Raw genomic sequence first — 23,546 nt, forward strand, 5'->3', positions numbered from 1 at the left:
CAGGTGGAGCATATGTGATGCTTTTTCTATAGATTGAAAAGGAGGGGAGACAAGGGTGTGTGTGCGTGTGTGTGAAAGAGAGAGAGGGAGAGAGAGAGAGAGAGAGTGTGTGTGTGGCAGAGAGAGATAGAGCGATAACGAGAGAGAGAGAGAGAGAGAGAGAGAGAGAGAGGGAGATAGTGTGGCAGAGCGAGAGAGAGAGAGAGGGAGAGCGCTCCACTACCTGTTGTGGCGCTGGATGGCCGGTGATCAGATTAGAGGTGTCAGGGCTGGTTAATCTGGGGTTTAGCGACAGTCTGCCACTCACGCTACTCCTGCTCCTGCTCCTCCTGCTGCTCCTCCTGCTCCTCCTGCTGCTCCTCCTGCTCCTGCTCACCACCTCTCCCATTCACCGGCTGCAGGAGGGGACTGGATCACACTTGGTGTTGACGTGCGTCGGGGAATTGCCCCCCAGCCTCCAATCTTTTTTTTTATTTTTGTATTCTTTCCAATGGATACCTGCAGGGTGTTCCTGCTCCTGCTGTGGCACGGCGGCTGTTTGGCATCGCAGTTTCCAACACAGCTCATGTAAGTAACAGATCTTGATATTTGATGTTTGCAGTCGCTTAGATTGTTTTCAATTAATGAGCCACTATCTGTGCACGGGCTGCGAGGTACGTGCACGCACGGAGGGGGTGTGAGTGAGGGCTGGGCGGTGCAGGTTTCATTCATGCACCGGTGGTGGTCGTCCAGGGGGTGAGGCGGGGTTCCAGCTCCTCTGTGGCCGCCTCGCCTCCAGCCGCTGGTTCGTGCTGGTCGCCAGGATCAGCAGCTTGTCACCGGGGGGATGCATGTGGCCACCGTGAAGTTGTGGAGGAGTTGGAGGGGCCGCACCTGCTCCTTTTCCTCCAGGCTAAATGAAAACAAAAAAAGTTATACCAACACAGCCACTCCACTCAGTGTACATCTATTTCAGTTTCGGCTGTATGCATGTGTCACTGATGGAAAATCTACATGTTGTGTATGAAACATGGACAGCATTAGGAAATATTTAGCCTAGTGAATGTTATAAACCAATTTATAGAAACCATTGTAAGCTGATTTTTGCACCGTTTATTTATATTGGTTTCATTGACTAATAACTAGTACGTACATGTTATTCATTTTACCAGCTCTCAAAATACATATGAGAGCTGACCAATGAGGCATTATAACACCGGCAAATCCCACATATTCATTCTTCTAGGTCTGCATGCTATCACATTTTCACTATACATACCTGTAAGTCATTTTACCAGATGTTTACTCAAATGTGTTCATTGGACAAAACCTAAATATAAGCAACAGTCAGACCTTACCAATATCTTTTGCGAGCATATTACTGAAATATTCTAAATACTGCTCAGTATGATACAGTAGGCTGCAGTTACTTGCTGAGAAACTTGCTGATATATATATATACTGTATGTATGTTCTCTGCACCCTTTGGTCAACACACAATTAGTGATGGCAAATAACATCTGTAATTGTGAAGCCCCCTTCTACTAAATCTGCTGGATGCTCATTGTCGATTTGTCAATGAGTGAGTAAGTATTTAGGGTGTGAGTGAATCTGTTTGAAAAGCCAGTTCTTTAGGTGCTCCATACAAAATACAAATAGCTTCAAAAATAAATTATATAAGTCGACAAGCGTCCATGAGATAGAGTCACTATCTTTATATTTCCATGTCCTTTCTTGGTTAGCGTTTGGTTGCTAAATTCAATTTCCATTAGACGTGGACAGGTTATGGAGGGCTCTTACTTTCAGTCCTCAGCAGAAGGAAATCTATTGCCTGGATCATCATCTTACAATTAAATCGGAGAGAACCAAAGTAACAGGTTCCTCGGACCGTGGGCTGGACCAACGGACAGGAGAGGTTGTCTTGGTCCGGATCAAACTTGGCTGTGTTTGATTTGCAGTATGAAATTGGATAGTTTGACATTTCTGACCAGTTGCAGTGAGTTGAGACAACATTGCACAATAAATTAAGAACAAAAAGCGGAAGCGGCACATAAGTTACTTGTAGAGTACACTTCTGACGATATGTTTAAACGACAAGGACGTTCATTTTGCTTGTAGTAATAACTAATAATTTTATAATTGCATAGATATTAAGGGAGTCAACCGGTTCATTCTTCCTCTAAAACAGAAAAAAATAAAAATTCTCTGCACTTTATTCAAAAAACTTAGCGAATGCACTCGTGGTATTGACATCAAACGCATGCCGCCCATGTAGTTGATGATGACAGGACATAAGCAGATCATAAAACATTCTGAGGTGTGCTCTGTATATTGAACATGAAAACAAAACTGACTTAAATGTAAACACTGTATAATGTAAAATACAAAATGTAAAATACACTGTACAAATACAAGAACTTTCATTCGGACTATGGCCCCAACATAAAGGCGTGAAACTGCCCAAATATCTACTGAACCCGTAAATACTCAAGGCACTAAACTTTTTGTATGACTTCAGTAAATATGATGAAACTAGAAACCATCCTCTCCACATCAAGGCACTTTTCAGAACTTCAGCCACACTGGAAAGGGATGGAATTGGCCACTTGGGCATTAATGACCATGCACCATGGGTGGTTTGGGCGCATCACTGTTGGTGTTTCCATGCCCCATCGTGTCCAGACTGGACCACGTCTGTCTCTGCCTCTGTAATTAGACCAGTTTAACGCAGCCTCCCATCGAGGTGCACACTGTGGGCCAGCTCATTACTTTGTTGAGTTCCACAGTAATGATACCACAACCACATCTGTATTTTTTCTTTCTCTTTCGTTCTTGTATCGTCTCTCCGCCTGTCTTTCTGTTTTGCTCTTCCTGTGTCTGAAAAACAATGTAGGGCAATGTCTGACCCAGTTGCCATTTGTGTGTGGTGTGTGTGTGTGTGTGTTTAATTACCCAGTGTACTAGAGGCTGCAGTAATCAAAGCCTAGCAACCAGAGCAGAAACATTTTGCAGCTTCAGCACAGCAACATTGACTTCAAAACTACAAAGTGTCTGAATCATCACAATTGTTATTTTGGTCATTGATACGAGTTTACAATATAAGCGTGTGAAAAACCGTGTGGCAGATGGGGAGATAACAAGCACTGCCCTCAACTTAATTTGTGTTGGAATCAAAAAAGAGCTAAAATGAGCAGCGTGAGTCACGATTTCAGGTGGTGATGCAACTTAACGTATATCAACCGCGGCAGACCGACAGCAGGACTCATCTCATGGTGTTTATGAAGCGTTGCCACTAAACCAGGTCGGGACCTCAAAGGATGTTTGGCAACGCGGGATTTAATGATGAGGATTTCATTGATTTATTACATTGATTTTCCATGTCCTTGGATAATACTTTACATCTGGTTGTTTAATGACTATTTAGTAACAAATTTGTGAATAGAGCAATGGACTTTGGTGAGGAGCATAACTTTTTCTATTTTATGGTCATTTACTGGATGAAATGAAGCAAGTGAGCTCTCTACAGCAATTTTGACTCAGTGTTTGATATTCGCGCTCACACACAAGATGCTTTCAGACATGCTTTGAAGTCCAGAAGTTTTCCTGAAAATGCAAAGGGCTGCAAACATTTTCCAGAACTTCAAGCCCCTTTGTTGAAATTTCAGAGTGAGCCAACGTGAGGATACAAATCAAAAAGAACACAAATATTTTAGGGTGAAGAAGAGATGCCATGCACGTAGAAGACAAACGAGATTTGGGAGGTTTAGGTGATTAGTGCCGATGCTTTTGTCGAATGTGCTGTTAAAGAAAGCACATGATATACAAAGCAGATATATCATATCCTGTGTGCTCTGTCCAGGCTCCACCCCTCTTCTAAAGGCTCCGGACACTTTTGTGGTGTTGTGAACTAGTCTAACCAAGACAATCACCTGCTGTGTTCTTCATATGTGAAAGGATAAACTCGGCTATAACAAAGTTAATACACACACAAGAGATTCAATCACATATGAGAAATAGGCTGAGTTATAAATCTGCAGATGAGACCCGTCACTAAGGGCTTTGACAAAATGTTCCAAATATATTTCTGAAAAATATGAAGAAAGTGCACTGAAGAAAAGTCCATGTCATCCATATTGGACATGCACACATGCACCGTCTGGGTTGACTCATCCATTTGTCAGCACCTGGGAGATTTTGTTATAGAGATTTACACTGATAGCTGTAGATTTCACAGAATCTGAACTCTGGAGAGATGGCCCTCTGCTTCTCTGAATGTCAAGCAAGTCCCTGGAACACGCACATACACACACACACACACACACACACACACACACACGCACACACACACACACACACACACACACACACACAAACTCATTCACTTCAGGCTAAAATCCCATACAATCAGCTGTTAGTAGATTTGGGGACAGAGAGCGGATAAAGACAAGATGGGAGAAGAGAGTGAACGAGAGGTGAGACGAGGAGAAAAGAAGAAAAGCAGTTTCTCATCACGTCACCATGTAGAAATGCTCAGAAAGACTTTGATTTATCTGCCAAATATGTTCACATACTGGGAATCTGACTGGGTGGGCTGCTCTCAAATGTACATTGGATTTACATTGTAAGCCAACTGAAAAGCAAAATCAGACAGACTAAGCCTAAGGTATTAAATATGATGTGAAACGTATCAGTAGAATAAACCTGAATGTGAATATGAGTGCACAGTACAAGTAAGACTAACACATAACGCTCTGTCGGTATCAGTGTTAAAAGTACTTTATCATCGGGGCAATATTCTCCGCTAGCGTTCCTCAAATGTTATAGAACTGGATAATAAGACAGAAAAACAGATCTCATGCTTCATTAAAGGTTGTGAGTTTAACCAGTGGCCAGCTCCAGTCCTCTTCCATCAGGCTCTACTGATCCTTTTGCATTAGTTGGCAGGTAAACAAGGAGTCTACCTATAGGACTGGTGACTGAATCAATCTGGCATCTATGTAAATTTGTTTCAAAATTTCAAAAAGTTCTACCAAGCCTCAGTCAGTCGTTTTTCCCACAATCTCTAAAGCATCTGGCTTTGGGAATTATGGGACAGCAGCTGAGTCGAGTCTGACCCAAAGCCCACAAACTCTCTCTTGTTTTCCTAAACAGTTTCCAACTGTGTTCTATCCCCTCTGGTATCGTCTCCGTCTGTCTCTCGTGCTAAGAGTCTCATCTTCCTTCGCTATTGTTCTTACTTTGAATTCACCTCATCCGCTGTGGATTTTGTGTCTCTGATGCCCATTTCCCATTTTCTTTACCTTCTTCTTGATCTTCCGTACCGCCTTCTTTTTGTTTGCATCTTACCAACTCCCTCCACCGCGCTGAGCATCAGAGGAGATGTTTTGCACAAATACTGCTACTTGCCAGACTTTCATTTCGCTGCTGCACTTGCCGGGAACATTTTCTGGGTATACGTGTCTGTTTATTCCACCGTGTGTCTGTGGGACTATAATTTTCCTCTCCGCCATTAGGGGGAGGTCACGGCTGGGTCTGTGTTATTGTGAATACAGAGCAGTATCTGAATCCCATACAAACCTGTTATTATTCTCATGCAATATTAATGTGACCGCCTCTGTGTCTGTGTGAATGTGTGTGCACGGATGCAGACTATATGGGGAATTTATGCACCGACATGCACACAAGTATTTTGTTACTGCAAGCCTCTCATACCAGGTGAACCCCATTTATTAGTCTGATTATTCAGGGTGTCACTTAATGCACACGGTGTTAGGTCTTTGTCATTCTCCTCTCCTACCTTATCTCTCTCCACTAACACTGTGTTCAAGGAGGGATGGACCTCGCCAGTATATTTTAATGCATGTGAGCTTACTGTGCTTTGACAAGATGATTGGACGAGGATGAAAGGGAGGTATAATCCAATGTGTGCACCAGCAGGCTGGCCCTCATGTCCCCGGAGCTCTTTGATACACAGAGCAGAACACCGGTCCAGGCCACCTCCTGCCTCTCACCTGTCCACTCACATCGCCATCTCCGGCCACCGGGCGCCGGCTGACACGCGTGCGATTGGTTGACATCGCGCTTGAACTCGCACAAAGTAATCGTATTGGTTGACACCCAGTGACACGTGTTGGATTAGATGGCATTGTATTTGTTCCCGGTGATGCGCGTGTGATTGGTTGACACTCTGCCTGACCTATTAGAGCGATTCCCTTTGGCCCTGTTTGTTTTGAAGCCGTGCAGCTGGACGGTTCTTGTTAGAAGACGTGAGAAAGGTGGATTGACAGTCTAATTACAACGTGAAATGTGTGCGATGTGTCGTCTGGTTGCATCTGATTCATCGTGTGCGTTGCTCTGTCCCGTAGGATTAAAGAATGGGTGGATCAGATGCAGAAGGAGCTGGTGACCCTGGCAGACACGGCCACAGGCGGGATGAGCCTCACACAGGTAGAAACACCTCAACCATACACACGCATGCATTATCAAAATCCAACACTGGTTTGAATATGCAGTTGGACTGAGAATCTGACTGCTCCTTTTTAAGGTCATTAATTTGCAATTTTTTCAATACAAACGCAAATCACGTGCATGTGTTAATCACACCATCTCTCCTCCATGTGTCTGGCTAGATTTTTCTGAGAAACCAGCACCTGTACTCTGTGGAGCAAAACGACGCAGAGGAGCTGGTGGCCAGAGCAGCCAGGAACATTGAGCAGCTGCTGCGGAAGAGGTCTGCTGCCTTGAAGGTAGGACTCATCCCACTCAGAGGAACCAGCTGTCACTTTGTTGGTCTGAAAGTTGAGCAGGAAGAGATATTTATTGCGACAGAGAGAAGTTTTTCCATCCGTTCGTGTCATAGACTTGAGTTTGTATATTCAATAACCAAAGTGTGTGTGGGGAAAACTCTGAAGACGTAATTAAGTGCTGTAGGTATCTGTGACATGCTGACATTTAATCATGATTATACTAAATCTAGCAACAGCATCCCCAATATTGAAATGGGAAAGATTTAAACTCTTGACTTACATGAGAATCTCTGCTGACACATTGTTTATAACTTGATTTTGCTCTATGGACTCTGTTGTTCAGCTGGCAATGGCGAACCCCAAGAAAGGAGCTGTAAATGTCCAAACTTTCCACAGGAAACACTATTGTTTAAGGTTTGACTTCAACAAAGGACATTAGATTGAACCACAACCCAGACACTGAGGGCTTTAGCTGCAGAGCACAATACATCTTAAACTGCTTTCAGACATGCACTTAACTCCGGATAATCTCAAATTAACCAAAGGGGCTGTGTGTGAGAACGCACATGTCCGTGTCAGTTGCTGCAGACACCCCCCTGAGTTCTTCATGCCAGCCTCCTGGTTCAAATCCGGTTAATGTCTGAGTGAGCCGATTATCTGGAGAGTTCACAGCAGGAGTTGATGATGCAAAACACAAAAAATATATAAAATATCTCAGGATGAATAACAGGTAGCAAACATGTAGTAAAGGCCAAAGAAGATGAGAATATATATCCCCTTCCTCCTGAATGATTTATATCCAGGCTAGATTTTCCTGTTGTTGTGAACGTGTCTGACTCAGACAAACTCCAGCTGCATTCTTAGTGCGTTCAAGGCGATCTCTGGAGAATGTTGGGAACCAATTATGGAGTTCATATCTGAAGACAGCTTTATAGTTTAGTGTTGAAGAAGTACTAAGTGCTAAGATTAAATGTATACTTAAAATGTTTAGCATGTATTATTATATTTTACAATTAGATACATTTACGACCACACATACAATAATAACATTCACATACATAGCATGAGGCTCAGTTGATTAAATCTTTAAAGTTCAAACATCATGAGACTGACCAAAGCTAATTAGGGGTATAAATCATATATACTATCTCCCTTGAGGCCACATTGAACCATAATTATATTTTTCCAAGTGTGATTGATGTGAGTTGGTTTACATTGTCCTTTAAATCGATAAAGACACAATCAAAACACTGTACTGACCTTGTAGGAACGGGGGCTGCCGTGTCTCTTTGTCTCTTCTGAGGGAAAGAAATTTGTGGAGTTAGTTAAATCAGTCACAACCCACTGGAGGCTTTTACATTGTCACAAACTATCATGCAAGAGCAACAATATATAAGTGGTGAGGTGATCTACTCACTTATAACTGTAATAGTATTATATAGATGATATACCTTCTATGCAAAACCAACTGAAGCCTTTACACTACATGAGTAGAGAGCAGGGACCTTGTTTTATTTGTGATGATGAGAGCTTCGACCCTGGGGAGACTCTCTCTCTTCCCCCCTCTTCCTTTTTTTCTTATACATAAATGGGTCAGAGAAGCTCATTTATAATAGCCGACTGAGCTGTTTTTATAGATTCAAAGGGAGTTGGGTCACAGCACCCCTTACTCTGCCTTTATAAGGTCTCGTTATTGTTGTCTTATTAGGAATGGAGAGGGAGTATTTATGAATGTTCATAAACACATCTCCTGCCAAGTGTCTGTCTTTTGTATGTTAAGTAAACACCCCGGTGTCCTTATCATTTTTCCGAACACTGGTGCCATGAGATTCTTGAGCAGCGAGGATAAAAAGTGGCCCCAGTGCAAAGTGATAGGAGAAAGATTTAGCTGTGAGGTCGGCTTTTGTAAGTGTGTGTTTGTATGTGGGTGTTAACGCTATAGGTGGTGGGTGGGTGGGTGGGGGGGTCGGCTGGCCTGATGCTGACAGTCCATCCCACCTCCGGACATCGATCACTTCTCCCTGTTTATTGCGTCTTTGCGTCTCATCCTCTCCCACGAGTAACCTCAAGGCACGCTGATATTGGATCCTCTGTCCTGAGAAGTATGAACGGGGAGATAAATGGAGGATATGAAAGGAGGGAAGAACGCACGAAACATGATGGATGTGTGCATTGATGGACTGACGAGCAAAGGATAGATGTGAGCGTCGGATGGTGCAATGAGAGCAGATGAGATGAGGTGTGAGAAGTCAGGAGGTAATAGATTTGTTGCACCGTGTCTTTCTAGAGCTTCAAGACTCAACCACAGTGAGAGGAAATGCAAATACCACTGATCCTTCAAGGGTTGTGGGGGAGCTGGAAGCCAAATGCAAATCAGAACTTGTATGTGTATAAACTTACCAGCAGAGAAGGTTTTACTTTAAGCTTATTTTTTGCTCACCATGCTTGTTCATTGCCTTCGACATATGGCTTGGAGTGATTCTCAATGTCAATTTAATTGGCTACAGCCCAAGACACCACTCAGTTTTCAACCGCCTTCAAAAGCCCCATCCTCTCTCTCATCTCCCCCCCCTCCCCCCCGTCTCTGATCTCCTCCTCTGTGTGATGGATGACCTTTGAAAGGCCACAGTTTACGCAGCCACAGGTGTGTGACACACGTGTGTGTCTGTGCTGGCTTCCTTAAATCAGTGTGCAGCAGAGTGTAGCATGCATTATTAACGAGTACTAGGCGTCACACTGTTGGGAGAGATCGCTTTATCAAAGGTTTTACAACGTAAAGCGAGGCTTGATCTCAATGGGGAACACTCACACACAAACTTAAGCAACGACTGGGAGAAGTGCACACAAAGCGGCTACAAGGGTTTCAGCCTCTTCCCCTGTTCCCCTCTCAGATTGAGCTGCCTTCTTTTTTGATTTACTATAGAGCAGTGTGGGTTGTAAATTAGCTTGTCTGGAATGGGTTGTTTGCTTGGCCTGTGGTGATGCTGGTTGAAGCTTTCTTTCCTGAAACAGCAAAAGTGACCTGCAGTAACTGAGCTGCGACAAGGAAAGACTAGCCGCTGCACAGAGGGCTGTTCACGTGTTTATCCAAAGTTTGGATTAAGCTCGACTCAGACCCCAGAACCCCGAAATGGACAATCAGTTGCCTTTGCCATTGTTGTGATTAAATGGTTCTCGAGATGTGACTTTCTGCTTAAAGAGTTGGGAGGTGCTTTGTCATTTATTGCTCCTTTTATTAACATATTCCCTTGTGTTTTATTACACACTTATGGCATATGTGTATCATATTTTACTTTCCTACAATAGAGCCCATTTCCCCGAGTGTCTTGTCATCTCTGATCCTCCAATCACGTTTCTATCTGTCAACTCAGATCACATACTGTGGATTTCCAGAGGCCCTTAAGTTTCCATTGTTGGAGGGCTAGGACTAGGAAGTGACAGTAGACATTGTACATCCATAGTTAAATAACATACACTAATATAGACATATTTACTTTACTCCTAAAAAGGAGCAGGAGCCGGGGAGAGAGATCTGAAAATGTTTGTCACAAGCAGTTGACCATATATTGAAAGTGTTGTACCCGAAGCCAGATCCAAGTATTTCCCTCCCTCCCCCTCCCCCTCCAATGCCTGCTCTCTCTCTCTCTCTCTCTCTGCCTTGCTGTCTGCAAACACTGTAATTAGAAACCTAATTATTGATGCTGTTAAGGCAAAAGGCCATCTGATAAAACTCTGAAGACAGACATTCACACTGGCTCAGACACCACTTTGTGTGTTTGTGTGTGTGCACTTTGGGTTGTGTGTGCAGTTCCAGTCGGAGGTGAAGAGCTCAGTGACTAATGAGCTGGGCAACAACATTACTTAGAGTAATACCTCAGCCAACACCGCTAAAACTCTACTGGACACAGGTGGCCCACGACTCTCTATTAGCGTGTGTGTGTGTGTGTGTGTGTGTGTGTGTGTGTGTGCGTGTGCGTGTGTGTGTGTGGTATAGGCTACCTACAGGGACAACTTTCAGGCTAAATCTAGTCAAGTGGGGACAGCTTTTCCAATTGCAGACATAAGTGTCCCCATTCCGAATAAAATATATTTTGTTTTTCTTTTGGTTCGTGGTCAGGTTTAGTTTTGGGTTAATGTCAGGGTTTTGGTCGTGGCTCAGCACATAGTGGAAAATTATAATTTTAGTCTCCAGGAAAGAATGTATGTGCATGTTTGTGCGTGTGTATGTGTGTGTGTGTGTGTGTGTGTGTGTGTGTGTGTGTGTGTGTGTGTGTGTGTGTGTGTGTGTGTGTGTGTGTGTGTGTCTGTGTCCTGTGTTTTCAGTTCTGGCATCATGATTGCGTCATGATGCAACCTACATCCATTATTAAAAAATACCGAAATGATGAGTGAGTGCTCCTGATGCTTTATTAAATGAAGTAAGAACATTTTAATGGATGAAATCCATTTTACAGATAACACAAATTACAGCAATTATTAGAGCTATCAAACAGCGTCAGCCTCGCAGACTTTGGCAGTTATTACTATTACATTTGTACAATGTCAGAATTCATTGCTCGGTTTTGCATGAAGTCATCTTGTTCCAAACACTCACTACATTATATGGCTAAATACAAAAAACATCCATTGAAGCTCTCCAGCTCTAAGTGATGCATTTAGTAAGAGAAAACCGATGTTTGATATCATTTCTGTCATTTCGTCAATTCCAACAATTTATGTGGAGGCACTGTCAATCACAACCACAGCCTCAGGAGGTAGAGTGTTTATCAAGTGATCGTAAGGTTTCTGGTTCAATATGCAGCTCCCATGTGTGCCTGTGTGTCCTTGAGCAACACACTGAAGCCTGGCTCTTTCTATCTGTAAAGTGCTCTGAGTGGTCCCATTGAAAAGCGCCCTATATCCATTTTGCCACTATAGGGTATTTCTCAGTAGTGAAATATAGACACTCTTTGTTCATTATACACTTTTATAAGTTGCATCTCTCAAGGCAACAACTGAGAATTTATATAATCTAAAAAGGAGGTTAAGTATACCTTGTGTTTTTGATGCTGTCATTGTCCCTTTACTGAGGGAGATTCAAGGTCTCATCATTCCCAGCGAGGTATATGGTTTATTCAGTGGTAGCTTGTAAAGCACATGCATCAGACACACAGATCAGGCCATGATATTGTGCAGCAAGCCTTATTAAACGGCAGCATGTAAAAATGTTTACGAGCATAATCATACTGGATTGAGTTAAAGCTTGTTATAACACAACAGATGTTCTGAAACAGTCAGTCAGTAATAAGTGCAATTAAATCTTCTATTACATTTGTTGCTATAACAGATGATTCCAATGCCACCTTTTAAGCATTTTAATACTGACAAATTGCTCACACTTAATATGAATACTAGATGTTCAACCTTCATTTTCACTAACAACATGAGCTCTATTCCCCAGCTCTGTCAAGCCTTTCATGTAAACAGCTCAGGTTTAAGGGAGCTTAACTGTTTTTTTATTATTATTAATGTTTCGATTCTTTGTTGCATGGCATTTCCATTCATGATGACACCTTTGAGTGACAGCTAGCCGATTGTGTTTCCATGTAAAACATAAACAACACAAGATTGTATGTGGCAATTTCCCTCTCTATAGTTCATTAGGGCCAAATTGAAAACAAAGAAAATTCTGAGATTGAGAGAATAATGTCATAATATTACGAGAATGAAGTCTTTATTGAGAAGAAAGACGTAATATTGCAAAAGTAAAGTTGTAACTTAATGAGAAAAATGTCCTAATATTATGATAATAGAGAAAAAATTATATTTGATATAAATTATATTTTATAATGTTTATTTTTAATACATTTAGCCAGTTTTTCTCGTAATTTTAGAACTTAGAGCTGTTGTAAAATAACAAAGTTTATCTCTTAATATTACGACGTTATTCTCCTGAGATTACAGCTTTATTCTGGTAATATCACAACTTCACAGAGTGTGAGATATTTTTTTTTCTTTTCAGTAGCACTAATACTCCGTCTTACTAAAAAGCAACCATATTTGCAAGGTTTTTCCAAATGAACTTATGTTCTTGTCAGAAAACGTTCCACTTTCCACTTTACTATTGTAAAAGATGCAATTTCAAACTGTAACCACGAAAACAACTGCAGTGAATCCTCCTGTGGTTATTTTTACATTGTGATTGTCTTTAAGGTTCAATATGTGATGCTCAACACCCAAGTTGTCAATTTCCCTCTTCAGAGGTGTATGTTAAGTGTTTCATGTGCTATTCGTGCATGTGTTTAATAGAGTCTTTGCCCAGGTGTTGGACCATATTTTTATTAATCTGTTGCCTGCTGTCACAGGGCTATAATAAGGAGCACAAGATGTGACTTTATGATGTTTTCATGGGCATGCATGTGTGTGAGTGTGTGTGTGTGTGTGTGTGTGTGTGTGTGTGTGTGTGTGTGTGTGTGTGTGTGTGTGTGTGTGTGTGTGTGTGTGTGTGTGTGTGTGTGTGTGTGTGTGTGTGCCAACATATAAGGCAGTAATGAGCAGAGGATATGATACGATCAGAGATGTTTCGGTCTCCCGAGCAGATGTTACTCAACCTCCCATCTCCGCTCTGCGCTGATCATACTAAATAGACAAGAGGTGTCTGCATGTGTCTCCGTCTGTGTGATGCCGTTCCTCTGTGTGTGTTTGTGTGTGTTTGTGTGTGTTTGTGTGTGTGTGTGTGTGTCTGAGGTAGACGGAGCGAGCAGTGCTGATAGGGAATTCTAACAAGAATTATAGGCCAGGGACAAGTGTCAATGCATTCATGGAGAATAAAATACATACCGTGCTGGTACATGGTTACATTTAAATACATTTACTGTATATATATATATATTTTAATATCCAATAATGATATTCAATACTAAAGAATGTGACAATTTGCATGCATTTTCCTGTCAATATTTTGTCATAATTACAGTAATTGACATGTGAGAAGATAATTAGAGGCTCGGCCTAACACCAGTTTGAGTTTCTTAACAACAATGTGAATTGTAAATGTGAGTAAAAATGGTTGTTTGACTATGAATGTCATCCCTGCATTATGCTGGTGACCTGTGCTAATCCACCTCTCGCCAAATATATGTATTTATGATTTACTTTAAGCTTCTCCAAGCGTGACGACCTAGCACCTCCTATGTGATCTGATGAACAACAAGTATTAAGCTACTAATTAATAAGATATTTCCCTCAGGAGACCAAACACACAGGTCGCAGAAGAAAGATTATTGGAATTAACATTTGCCATGTGGCCAAAGAAAGACACTAAAATTAATGTTAATGTCGCTCTCCTGCAAGTTTGACATATAATCTTAAAAAGTGATGTTATTCATATGGTGGCTTCTTAAAACAAGAGTTTGGATTACCTGCATTATTACCATAAAGCATTATTGGTGTAACCTCTAAAATAATTTGTCATCCTAGCTTTGTAAACTTTGTTATAACAATATAAAAGTCAATATATAAGAATACCTTTCAAGAAAAGGATCACTATGTATACATACTTAACAAAAGAAGTTCTCAGTGTTTCAGCCTTTTAAACAAAGACGCCCTGTGAAGTTTGATCTGCTGACACACAACATAAAATGTGTGAACAGCAGGAAACGCACACATCTCAAAAATACACGCATGAGAGCGGGAGAGTCAAAGAGAGGGGATGAGACGGGGAGCAGCTGTAGATGTGCTGTTCCCATTGGAGGGTTTGGCCTCTGAGAGGAACCATGTGGAGCAGCACGGCTCTCCCCTGGGCTCCTACTGCTGCAGATACTTCTGCTCTTTCGCTCTGTCACACGCTCTTTATGCCTTCACACATCTCCCCCTCTGGGAACATATATTTCTTAACAGAAACCACGCTCCCGGCATTCTATGTTCCTCATCTCATTATTCTGTTAATAACCTAACCTAAATAACCCTTCTCATATGTTCAGGTCAAATTCAACCTGTGTTGATGTTGATATATTTCATAGATATCATCGTCTTTATCCTATGATGAAATGTTTCCACCTTAATGGAAGTCTCTTTTAGACCCAATGTAATAACAATGGAAGATTTAAGACCAATGGGTTTATCATCAAACCATCAAATGAGGGGAAATCTTAAGGGAGAATGTTGTTCTAGAGTTCCAGAGACTTGTAGAATCAATGCCAAAGGGCATTTAAATAGTTCTAGCACAAATGTCCAGCATCTTGTTTTAGCTCCATTATGTCACCAGTCTGTATTTAGCACTGGGGGAACATAGCACCCTGGGAACACAGGACCCTAAGTCATGTTTCCATTATGTGCCATATTAATAACCATGGGAGCATAGGAGTGATTCCCTTCCCTCCTTCTCCTTCAGCCCAGATGCATGCCTTTCTTCCTGCCTCCTCCAAATCACCGTAACACCCCCTTGTGCAGCTCTTGGCCTTTTGCCACAGTTCTCTGTCAACCTGAAATTTGAAATCACCCTTTCTTTATCTCATCTGATTTCTCTTATTGTAGCCCCTCCTTTCACTCACTGACGTTTCTCTTAACCTTTCTCTGCCCTTTTGAATCTCCTCTTTGTTCGACTATGTCTGTCTGTCTCCCCGCTTCTACATTTCCAGTCTTTAGTCCAAAAGTTTACTTCTGTTATTCTTCTTTATATACACGCTCTAGCCTAATGTATTCATCAGACATGCACACAGGATATATAAATATATCTCTCTCCATCGCCCCACTGTTCCTTTTCACAAGCTACTTTTTTAATGAGACTGGGATCATGCTGAGCCTGAATATGTTTTTTTCCTCTTTGGACTCTCCTTTCCTTTTAATACAGCTACTCATCATCTAAGTTTTTTCCTGTTATCTTTTCAGTCATCTGTTTTCTGCCTCTCATACTGACCCTTCATGCCACCCCTATTTTTTAAACTTTACCATCCCTTTGAGTTTGGACTCATTCTGATGAATAGACGGCCAGTGTTCATTGATGTGGGCATCCTGTTAGAAGTTAGGAAGAGAGAGATATGACTGGATGTGGGTGTTAATGATCTTTCAGACTGTTACCACTCTTGTGAGTATTACATTGTTGTCTGGGTGAGAAGGCAGTGTGCTCTGAATGGCCCATTGATTTCAGGCTTGTGGAGACACACATGCACATGCACACACACATTTATATAAATATATATATATGTTTCCACACACAAAGAGTCTGGGAAGCTCTGTGAGATTTAGCAGAGCCTGTCTCATCTTCGCTGTCTATTTTTTAAGCCGTGCTCCTCTTTCTCACTAAATGCATGGTGTGTTGCCCCGGCAGTATGACAACTAAGACTGGTGAGAGTAGGGCAGAGTCTCTGTAGGTTTGCAGGTGGGACACTCCGAACGTTTCTGTGCATAATGAGCTCATACGTCAATGTGCATGGAGGTCGGGAGGTGCAAGGAATGAGAAATACTATATTATGTGTCCTGTTTGGCTCTGGGAGTATTGACAGGCACAGCTGTTGTTGCGGTCATCATTTGACCGTTTTTATGTTCAGCTGGGATTAAGATATAGCTCAGCAAGTTGTAAGAGAAATGCTGCCTGCGGATAGTATTGAGGGGTTTTGCCTGCCAGCCATAGATTTCATGACTCTTAACAAATGTCTGTTCCCCTTTTCTGAAGCACCTCATTCCTTAAAACCACTCCACTTCCCTATAAAGCCAATTCCCAGTCTCCAGGATCACTTGTTTCCCTATTAGGGCTGCAGGGGAGAGGGGGCTCTCTTTAGGTATCCAATGGTCACCCAGTGATAGAGTGGGCTTATTATTGTGTGTAGCGAGAGGTATCTTTGTAAGCGAGAGGTGGACTAATGAGCGGTTAGTTCAAGCATGCAATGGAGAGTCTGTTATGCTCTCCCATAGGGTTGGGTGGTAATAAGATAATACTGGGTATATTTGATAATAGCAATGGTGTCTGTTTTATTACCATCATGCAACTAATGTCTTTAGTGTGGCAGCACCACTTTCTGTTCGGCTTTAGATGAGGTGAAAGTGATGGCAGAACTTCTTCTGAAAAATGTAATCAAAGAAATATCCTTGAATTAGAAGCATCATAATTGATTAAAACATTATCATCAGGTGGAAGGATAAAAAAAAACAAAAAAAAACATGGCCCACAAGTTGCTATATGCACAATATTTGAACTCAAATATTAGATTTGTTTAATAGATGTGCCATGTCATTACATATTCTGATGTTGTCCAGAGATTAAAACTAGGACATGTATCATATTTTTGTCAACTGTGTAATTATTCATATAAAGATTAATCCACTATATTTTTTTATAGCACCTTTCTTACAAGTAGTGCGGCTCAAAATGCTCTAACCAAGGAAATCACATCACTGCTTCATATAAAATCGACAAAATGAACCTGAAAATGTGAGATTTTCTTTTAACCAAACGGTAAAGCTGTATCCAGAGGGAATATTTGGAGAAGGTTTAACAGTATAAGAAATTGGACGTCACCCAATCTGACCCTCCCATTAAGGGAACCATTGTAGTGTTAAATTTGTGTTTCAACGGAGCAACGCTGGCTTCTAATCAACTGGCACGAGGGCAACTTGCAGCCGCTCCGTGATGCACTGATGAACCGTCACTCAGGGAGCGGTCTCGTCAAATCCCGGCTCTGGAGAGGGGATTCGACTGTGCCGTCGCTTTCTTCGGGTAATCTGATAACCTCCCCGTGTGTATGTGTTAGACGGAGAGAGAGATAGAGAGGGAGGGATACAGAGGAACGAGAGATGGATAATTAGGTATCTTTCCTCACACACTTCTCCTCACCTCCCCCATATCTCCCAGAAGGGAAAGGAGCCTTGTCAAAGCTCTGTCATGAATTTTTAACAACCCTGTCTGCTCTCTTAGGAGGCGTGTAAGCGTGTGTGTGTGTGTGTGTCTGTGTGTGTGTGTATTCATATACTGTAAGGTTGAGGTATTTTGACACAAAATACTATGGTCCCATTCTCCATTTGTGTCACACAAACGATGACGTATGAGGTCTAAAGTATGGAGCAGCTGTTGATAACACGTGTGCATCACATCAAATACAACATCACGCCGAGAGAGAAATTCAGGATGAGAGGAGAGGAGCTAATTGTAATAGATATCCATATGTTCCATCGCTGCTGTTTATGTGTGTACCTCGGCATGCATTCGTGTTTATATTATGCTATACATGTTTATAGCCCATATATGCACTTAACGCATTAAAGATATTTCAAGAGATCGTCAGGATTTATAACTTACTTATCTCAATGTGTGACGTTAATGTCTTGTGATGTTCTTGGGATATTTGACACAAGCTTAATGACAAGACCTCGCGCAGTTGGCCTTTGCAGCTTGGATATGAACTGTTGCCCCCCCTCTCCCTTGAGTGTCGCATTATTACAGTCTTAAATTGTATCTATTCTTTTTCTCCTTGTAACCACCACGGAATGAAAATACCAACCAAGCACCAAGGCTCTGTTTGGAAAGCTCTCACAGCGTGGTGGGTGCATCGAGGTGTCACTGGATTTAATTATTAATAAGAATCTAATGGGATTTTACACAGCCACCCAGTTCAACCTGGGTTTCTCTTAAGTGTTCTTTGGCTGAAATGTCTGAAAACACCGTAAAACATTGGTGAAGCAATCTTGCAAGGTTTTGTTGCAAAGATGTGGAGATTCTGATCGGGCCTACTTTCGGATTGCCTGTAAATCAAGAAGGGCACTCAGAGCACTGACCTCCACCAATGTCAAAAAACACACCCCAGACTACAAATTTAAAAAATAAAATCGAATTCATATTAAATGATTTGGGAAAACGATTGTATCACCTCATCTTTAAACTGAACAAAGTGGATGTGCCCCAAATTCGATGGGTTCTTTCTTATTCCATGCTTCATGTTTTAGGTGTAAATTGCTTGAAAACATAACCTCCTCGATGGCGGTAATTAAATGTTTACACATAAAAGATGAAGTAGGTAAATTATGGTAATAGATGTTAATCTCTGGATAAAATCATTGAAATACATTCAACACCGTCAGTGTCTTTTAAAGCCAAAATCAGCGTCAAGCTCTTTTTTCTGTTTGTAAATGATTCAGCACATGATGATGTGTAAGTACATATTATTTTTGCTCACAGTAAACATGGTGCGTAATAATCTCCTGATCGCTATGTTGTGTGTGAGTTTCTGTTTATGGCTGGAGTGGGGGTGTATATTTAGCTGCTGACAGCCAGTGCAGAGGAGGTGGAGACGGGTCTGGAACCGAGCCCAGAGCTGGAGGCCAAAGGGATGGGACTGTGGAACAGGAAAGGAACAATTGCAGACAGTGGACACATGGTCACACACGTTCACACCCACACTCAGTGAGGGCGCACGATTACAAACTTTATACTATGAGCATCTAATCTAGTCATTGCTCACAGAATGCCTGATGTCATGCTTCTCTCGTCTGACTGTCCAACAGATGGATGTGAGAATGACATTTAGCTATAAATACACTTTATCTTCGTGATTTCTAGCTGCCTCCATAATAACTCACTGAAGTGGAGTTCCTCTGAAGCTGTGGTAACTTTGCTGCTGTGTGGAAAGTCAGTGTGCGAGACAGGTGCGTGTGTTTAAGGGCGAACCTCTCCTCCTCAGGGTTGTCATCACCCAGTAGAGAGTGAGCAGGGGAAGGTCAGGGCCAGGCTGAAGTTCCATCAGTGTGGATCCACCTCAGTGAACAGATACACAGTTGTGCAGGCGTGTATGCTTTGTTTTGGCTTCTCTACACTGTTCACAGTTTCCATCTAATGCACCTGCGAATAGAGGTGAAACTTTCAGCAGAATGTGGCCTCTCACGATAACTACTTTTCTTGGAAGGATATATTGCCCTTGAAATAATGGAGATAATCGATTATATTTTCATTCTAAGACCTTTTTGTGCCCTGGACTCTCAGCATCCAGGGGTGAATCCCTGCATGTAGATATCCGATTCAGTCCCCCTCACAAGAAAAACACAATTTAGTTCAATCCAGTTAAATCAAGGGAAAAATAAAACACAATAAAAACAAGTCTGCTCCAGGTTTTACTGTGGATCTTCTCAAATAATTCAGGAAAATAAACATCAGTCACTCGGGTAAACAGCGTCTGCCTTTAATTCCGCCAAGGCTGGCAGCTCCAAGAGAGCTCCACAGGGAATAAACAATCCATCAGAAGATTTCCTCCTGACTGAATTTAAAGATGAGGTGACTTAGCCGATCCTCTCCAACCCCTAGTCTCATTGCTCTGCAGCCTGCTAGTCACTCGTGTGTAGCGGCTCAGAATACGCAGGACTGGGTTCTGGGATTGTGATTGGATTATTGACTAATTGGGGGTGTGGCTGTGGAAAAGATGAATGAATCCACTCTCTGGTAATTGTGCGGTGACGGGATCCAACCCTTTTTTTGCTAAACAAACGAGCAATATCAAGGTTGGCAAATTTGATCGTGGTCATGTCCATATATCGAGCGATAACGTAAATATCATGATAGGCCAATGAAGAAGGCCAATTAAAACGTATGTGAAACTAAAAAGCGATATCTCAATATGTGTTTATATCACATCATGCTCAGTATTGCCTCAATCAGGGAGTTTAGGTTTCTGTCTGCTTTTGTTAGCTGGGTTACGCAAAAGCTACTAAGTCGATATCCATGAAGGTTTGTGGAGGGGTGTGGCCTGACTCAAGACTGAAGCCATTAAATTATGATATATGTTTTGAATTAAGATCTGAATCAGGGGGTAGATCCAGGATTCATTTTTGTAACTTTCTTTAATATTCAGAGTTTTGGCGCTTTTGAACAATTTGGATGATTTCTCAAAGAATAATTCATGGTGTTTGATGAAGCATGTTTAGAAGACTGATATTTGTTTGTTTGTGTGTGTGTGTGTGTGTGCGTGTGTGCGTGTGTGCGTGTGTGCACGTGTGCATGTGTGCATTTGTGCGTTTGTGTGAAGTTTGGGGCAAATCCAAATAAAAATCCAGTCATAGTGAATTAACATGAGGTTTCATAGGAAGACTGAGTGCCATTTTAGTTCATTCTAAAAAAATGTTTCATTATTATAAATATACAGAGGTGACATTTGTTCTGATGATTATGTGGAGTTTACTCTGCTATTTTCATTGCCTTTACTGGGTAAGTGTGTGTGTGTGTGTGTGTGTGTGTGTGGTGAAGTTAATTGCGTGTATATCCTCTTGTTATTTCGTAGGATCCAATTTGATTGACAGCCTCTCAGTTGGTAATCCATTTGCTCTTTATTCAATGAGCTTTCATTCCTTACACTATTGACCCTCCTTTTCCCCTTAATTCCTCTCTTGCTCACTTTCACGCTCTGTCTCAATCTCTTTCTCTCTCACACACACACACTCTCCAACCTTTTCATTTTGACACCGTGGCTCAGTGGCGTGGCCTTCAGCGGACAGTGCTGTAAGACGGCGGTAGCGCTGTAGTTTGAGCGGGTGACATCACAATCATAGGGAAAGTCTCCATCGTGCCTTTTAACATACTTTTCTTCTGCTCAGGTTTTCTATAAATAGACCGATGCAGTGAAGGAGACATACCCTGTGCAGATTCAAATCCAATTCCCTGTCATATTTCATTCCACAGAAACTTGCCGCGGCTGCTGAGCAATTCCAGTTCGATCATACGTGGAAGGACGAGTTTGAGGTAACGAAAGGACACAGAAACACGGACACATGCTTGTGCACTTGAATACCTACATGTTGAAGTTTTATACGTGTGTTTTATTAACTGTGTGTTGGTAAAACACAGGGGAGATGCACAGACACAGAAACATTGCACGTATTCTAGATTTACTGATCATAAATTATTTCCTGTGTCGCTTTAATATCTTTGCATCGGTGTGTTATTGCAGTGCTTACAGCTCCATCGGTTAATCCACCACATCAGGTTTCTCATTTCAGATGAGACATGCGCTGCTTTCTAAGAACCACAGTGGCAGACAATTGAAAAGGGAAGGGAAGCGATGGTCAGGAAAAAATAATACTCGCAGTCGCAGTCAGTTATATATGCATCCAAGCAGTCAATTACTATATTGCTTCCTCAATGGAAGGGAAATTCTACCCTGGAGCATTGCAAATGGCTGGAGGCGCACAGGCACCGACTTTAAAAGAGGAATACTCCACACATTCACTTTGACTCATACAGTATTCATTCCACTGGCAGCACAGACCAGTGTCCTCATTAACATAGAACTGGAGAATTAACTAATGGAGTTGCTTGCCAACAAAATTAAGAAGTGTTTAGAAATGGATTAAGCATTCTTGTGATTACGCATGCGACGCCCTGAAGCAGACACAAAGTCATGTTTGTGCTTGTGTGTGACTTACTTTGCAGGATAATGAAATCTCCTACTACAACTCAAAGGACAATGTGAGTGTGCTCTCCTTCTTCCTTTTGCCTATTTGCTCTCCTTCCATTTAAGCCGCCGCAAACACACAGGTCACAGTCGGACACGGGCCGGTAATACGTTTGCGGCGCGATCCCTTGTCCCCCTTGTCCTCGATTTCACCTCCTCATCCTTCCTCATCACTTCCTCCCTTTTTCCTCCTTCTATTCACCACGTTCATGTCTTTTTTTACTCATTCTCAGTTTCTATCATTGCTCTGGCCTTTTACTGCAGCCCCTCCCGCTTTTTTTTGCCTCTTCTCCAGGCTTTTCTTCCTGTGTAGCCTCCTCTTCGTCATCCCTCTTCCCAGCCTCTCTCAGGTGAAGAGGTTTCCGCCATGTTCTGCTCTAATTGACAGATGAGATGTATGAGCTGGCTACACCGCTGCTTTATTAGGAAGTAACTGTTCACACACTCTCTCTCCCTCCCCCCCTCGTGCTTTTTTCCTCCCTCGCTCCATCTCCTCTCCAGCACTCCCCTCCCTACCGTGCAGTCTTTCCTCCATATCTCATCATGCTTTTCTTCATCCATCTCCTACATCTGTTCTGCTGTTTCTGATGTAAATTGGCACGTCCACAGTAGGAGTTATAAATCTCCACAACGTGCCCGGACAATGTGGCTGCCTCCTCCCAAATGAAGATGACAAAAAAAGAGACGGAAAAAAGCAAGACGTATTGTTGATGATGCTATATTTTCAAAAAACAAGTTGGGAGGGCGTGAAAACTTGCAGCGAAGACATTATCACGTCAGACTGGAGTTGATGAAGGACTGAGTCAGGCCTGTCATGAGTGCCATGATGCTTCAGCAGAAGAAAGATGCTCCGTCTGATATCTTAAAACTACCGACAGCATTAGTGTCTGCGTCTTGATGTTTTCTTTTTCCTCCCTCAGCTGGATGCAAATGAGACGGAGGGAAAAAAATACCGGCTTCGACCAGACTTTAAAGAGGACGCATCATTTAGGCGTTTGACTGATCACAACCACACGGCTGTCCACATCCCCACTGACATCTATGATGGATGTGAGTACACACACTCTTGTACACACACACACGCACGCACGCACGCACGCACGCGCACGCACGCACGCACGCACGCACGCACGCACACACACAGACACACACATACACACTCATATGCATGCACACCAACACACAAACCCCAGTGGTAACCATGGATACAACTGCCACACCAAGACATGACAAAATGTTGTTTACGGATTGAGCCTTTAGTAAATGAACTCACAGCTAAATGAGGGTCTACAAGAAAAAGTGAAAGAGGATAATAGGCTATTTTTCCCGTCCTCTCCTGTATCCTAGCAAAGTGTGTCCTAGATGAACCGAGGGTCACTTAATGAAATGCACTGATATACAGGGAGTCTCAAAC

The 23,546-nt window shown here is 42.2% G+C and overlaps 1 protein-coding gene across 1 annotated transcript in view; it reads left to right on the forward strand.

The window, feature by feature from the left end:
• The first annotated feature begins 490 nt into the window (after positions 1-490).
• The window catches only part of LOC133008916 (voltage-dependent calcium channel subunit alpha-2/delta-1), a 59,650-nt gene continuing 36,594 nt past the window's right edge, over positions 491-23,546 (forward strand). Inside the window, exons 1-6 of the mRNA XM_061076295.1 lie at positions 491-567; positions 6,345-6,426; positions 6,609-6,725; positions 21,361-21,420; positions 22,111-22,146; positions 23,053-23,182. Of these exons, the coding sequence (XP_060932278.1) occupies positions 491-567; positions 6,345-6,426; positions 6,609-6,725; positions 21,361-21,420; positions 22,111-22,146; positions 23,053-23,182 (502 nt within the window). The remainder of the gene's footprint in view (positions 568-6,344; positions 6,427-6,608; positions 6,726-21,360; positions 21,421-22,110; positions 22,147-23,052; positions 23,183-23,546) is intronic.

The sequence above is a fragment of the Limanda limanda genome, chromosome 8, assembly GCF_963576545.1.
Source record: "Limanda limanda chromosome 8, fLimLim1.1, whole genome shotgun sequence".
Lineage (NCBI taxonomy): Eukaryota > Metazoa > Chordata > Actinopteri > Pleuronectiformes > Pleuronectidae > Limanda > Limanda limanda.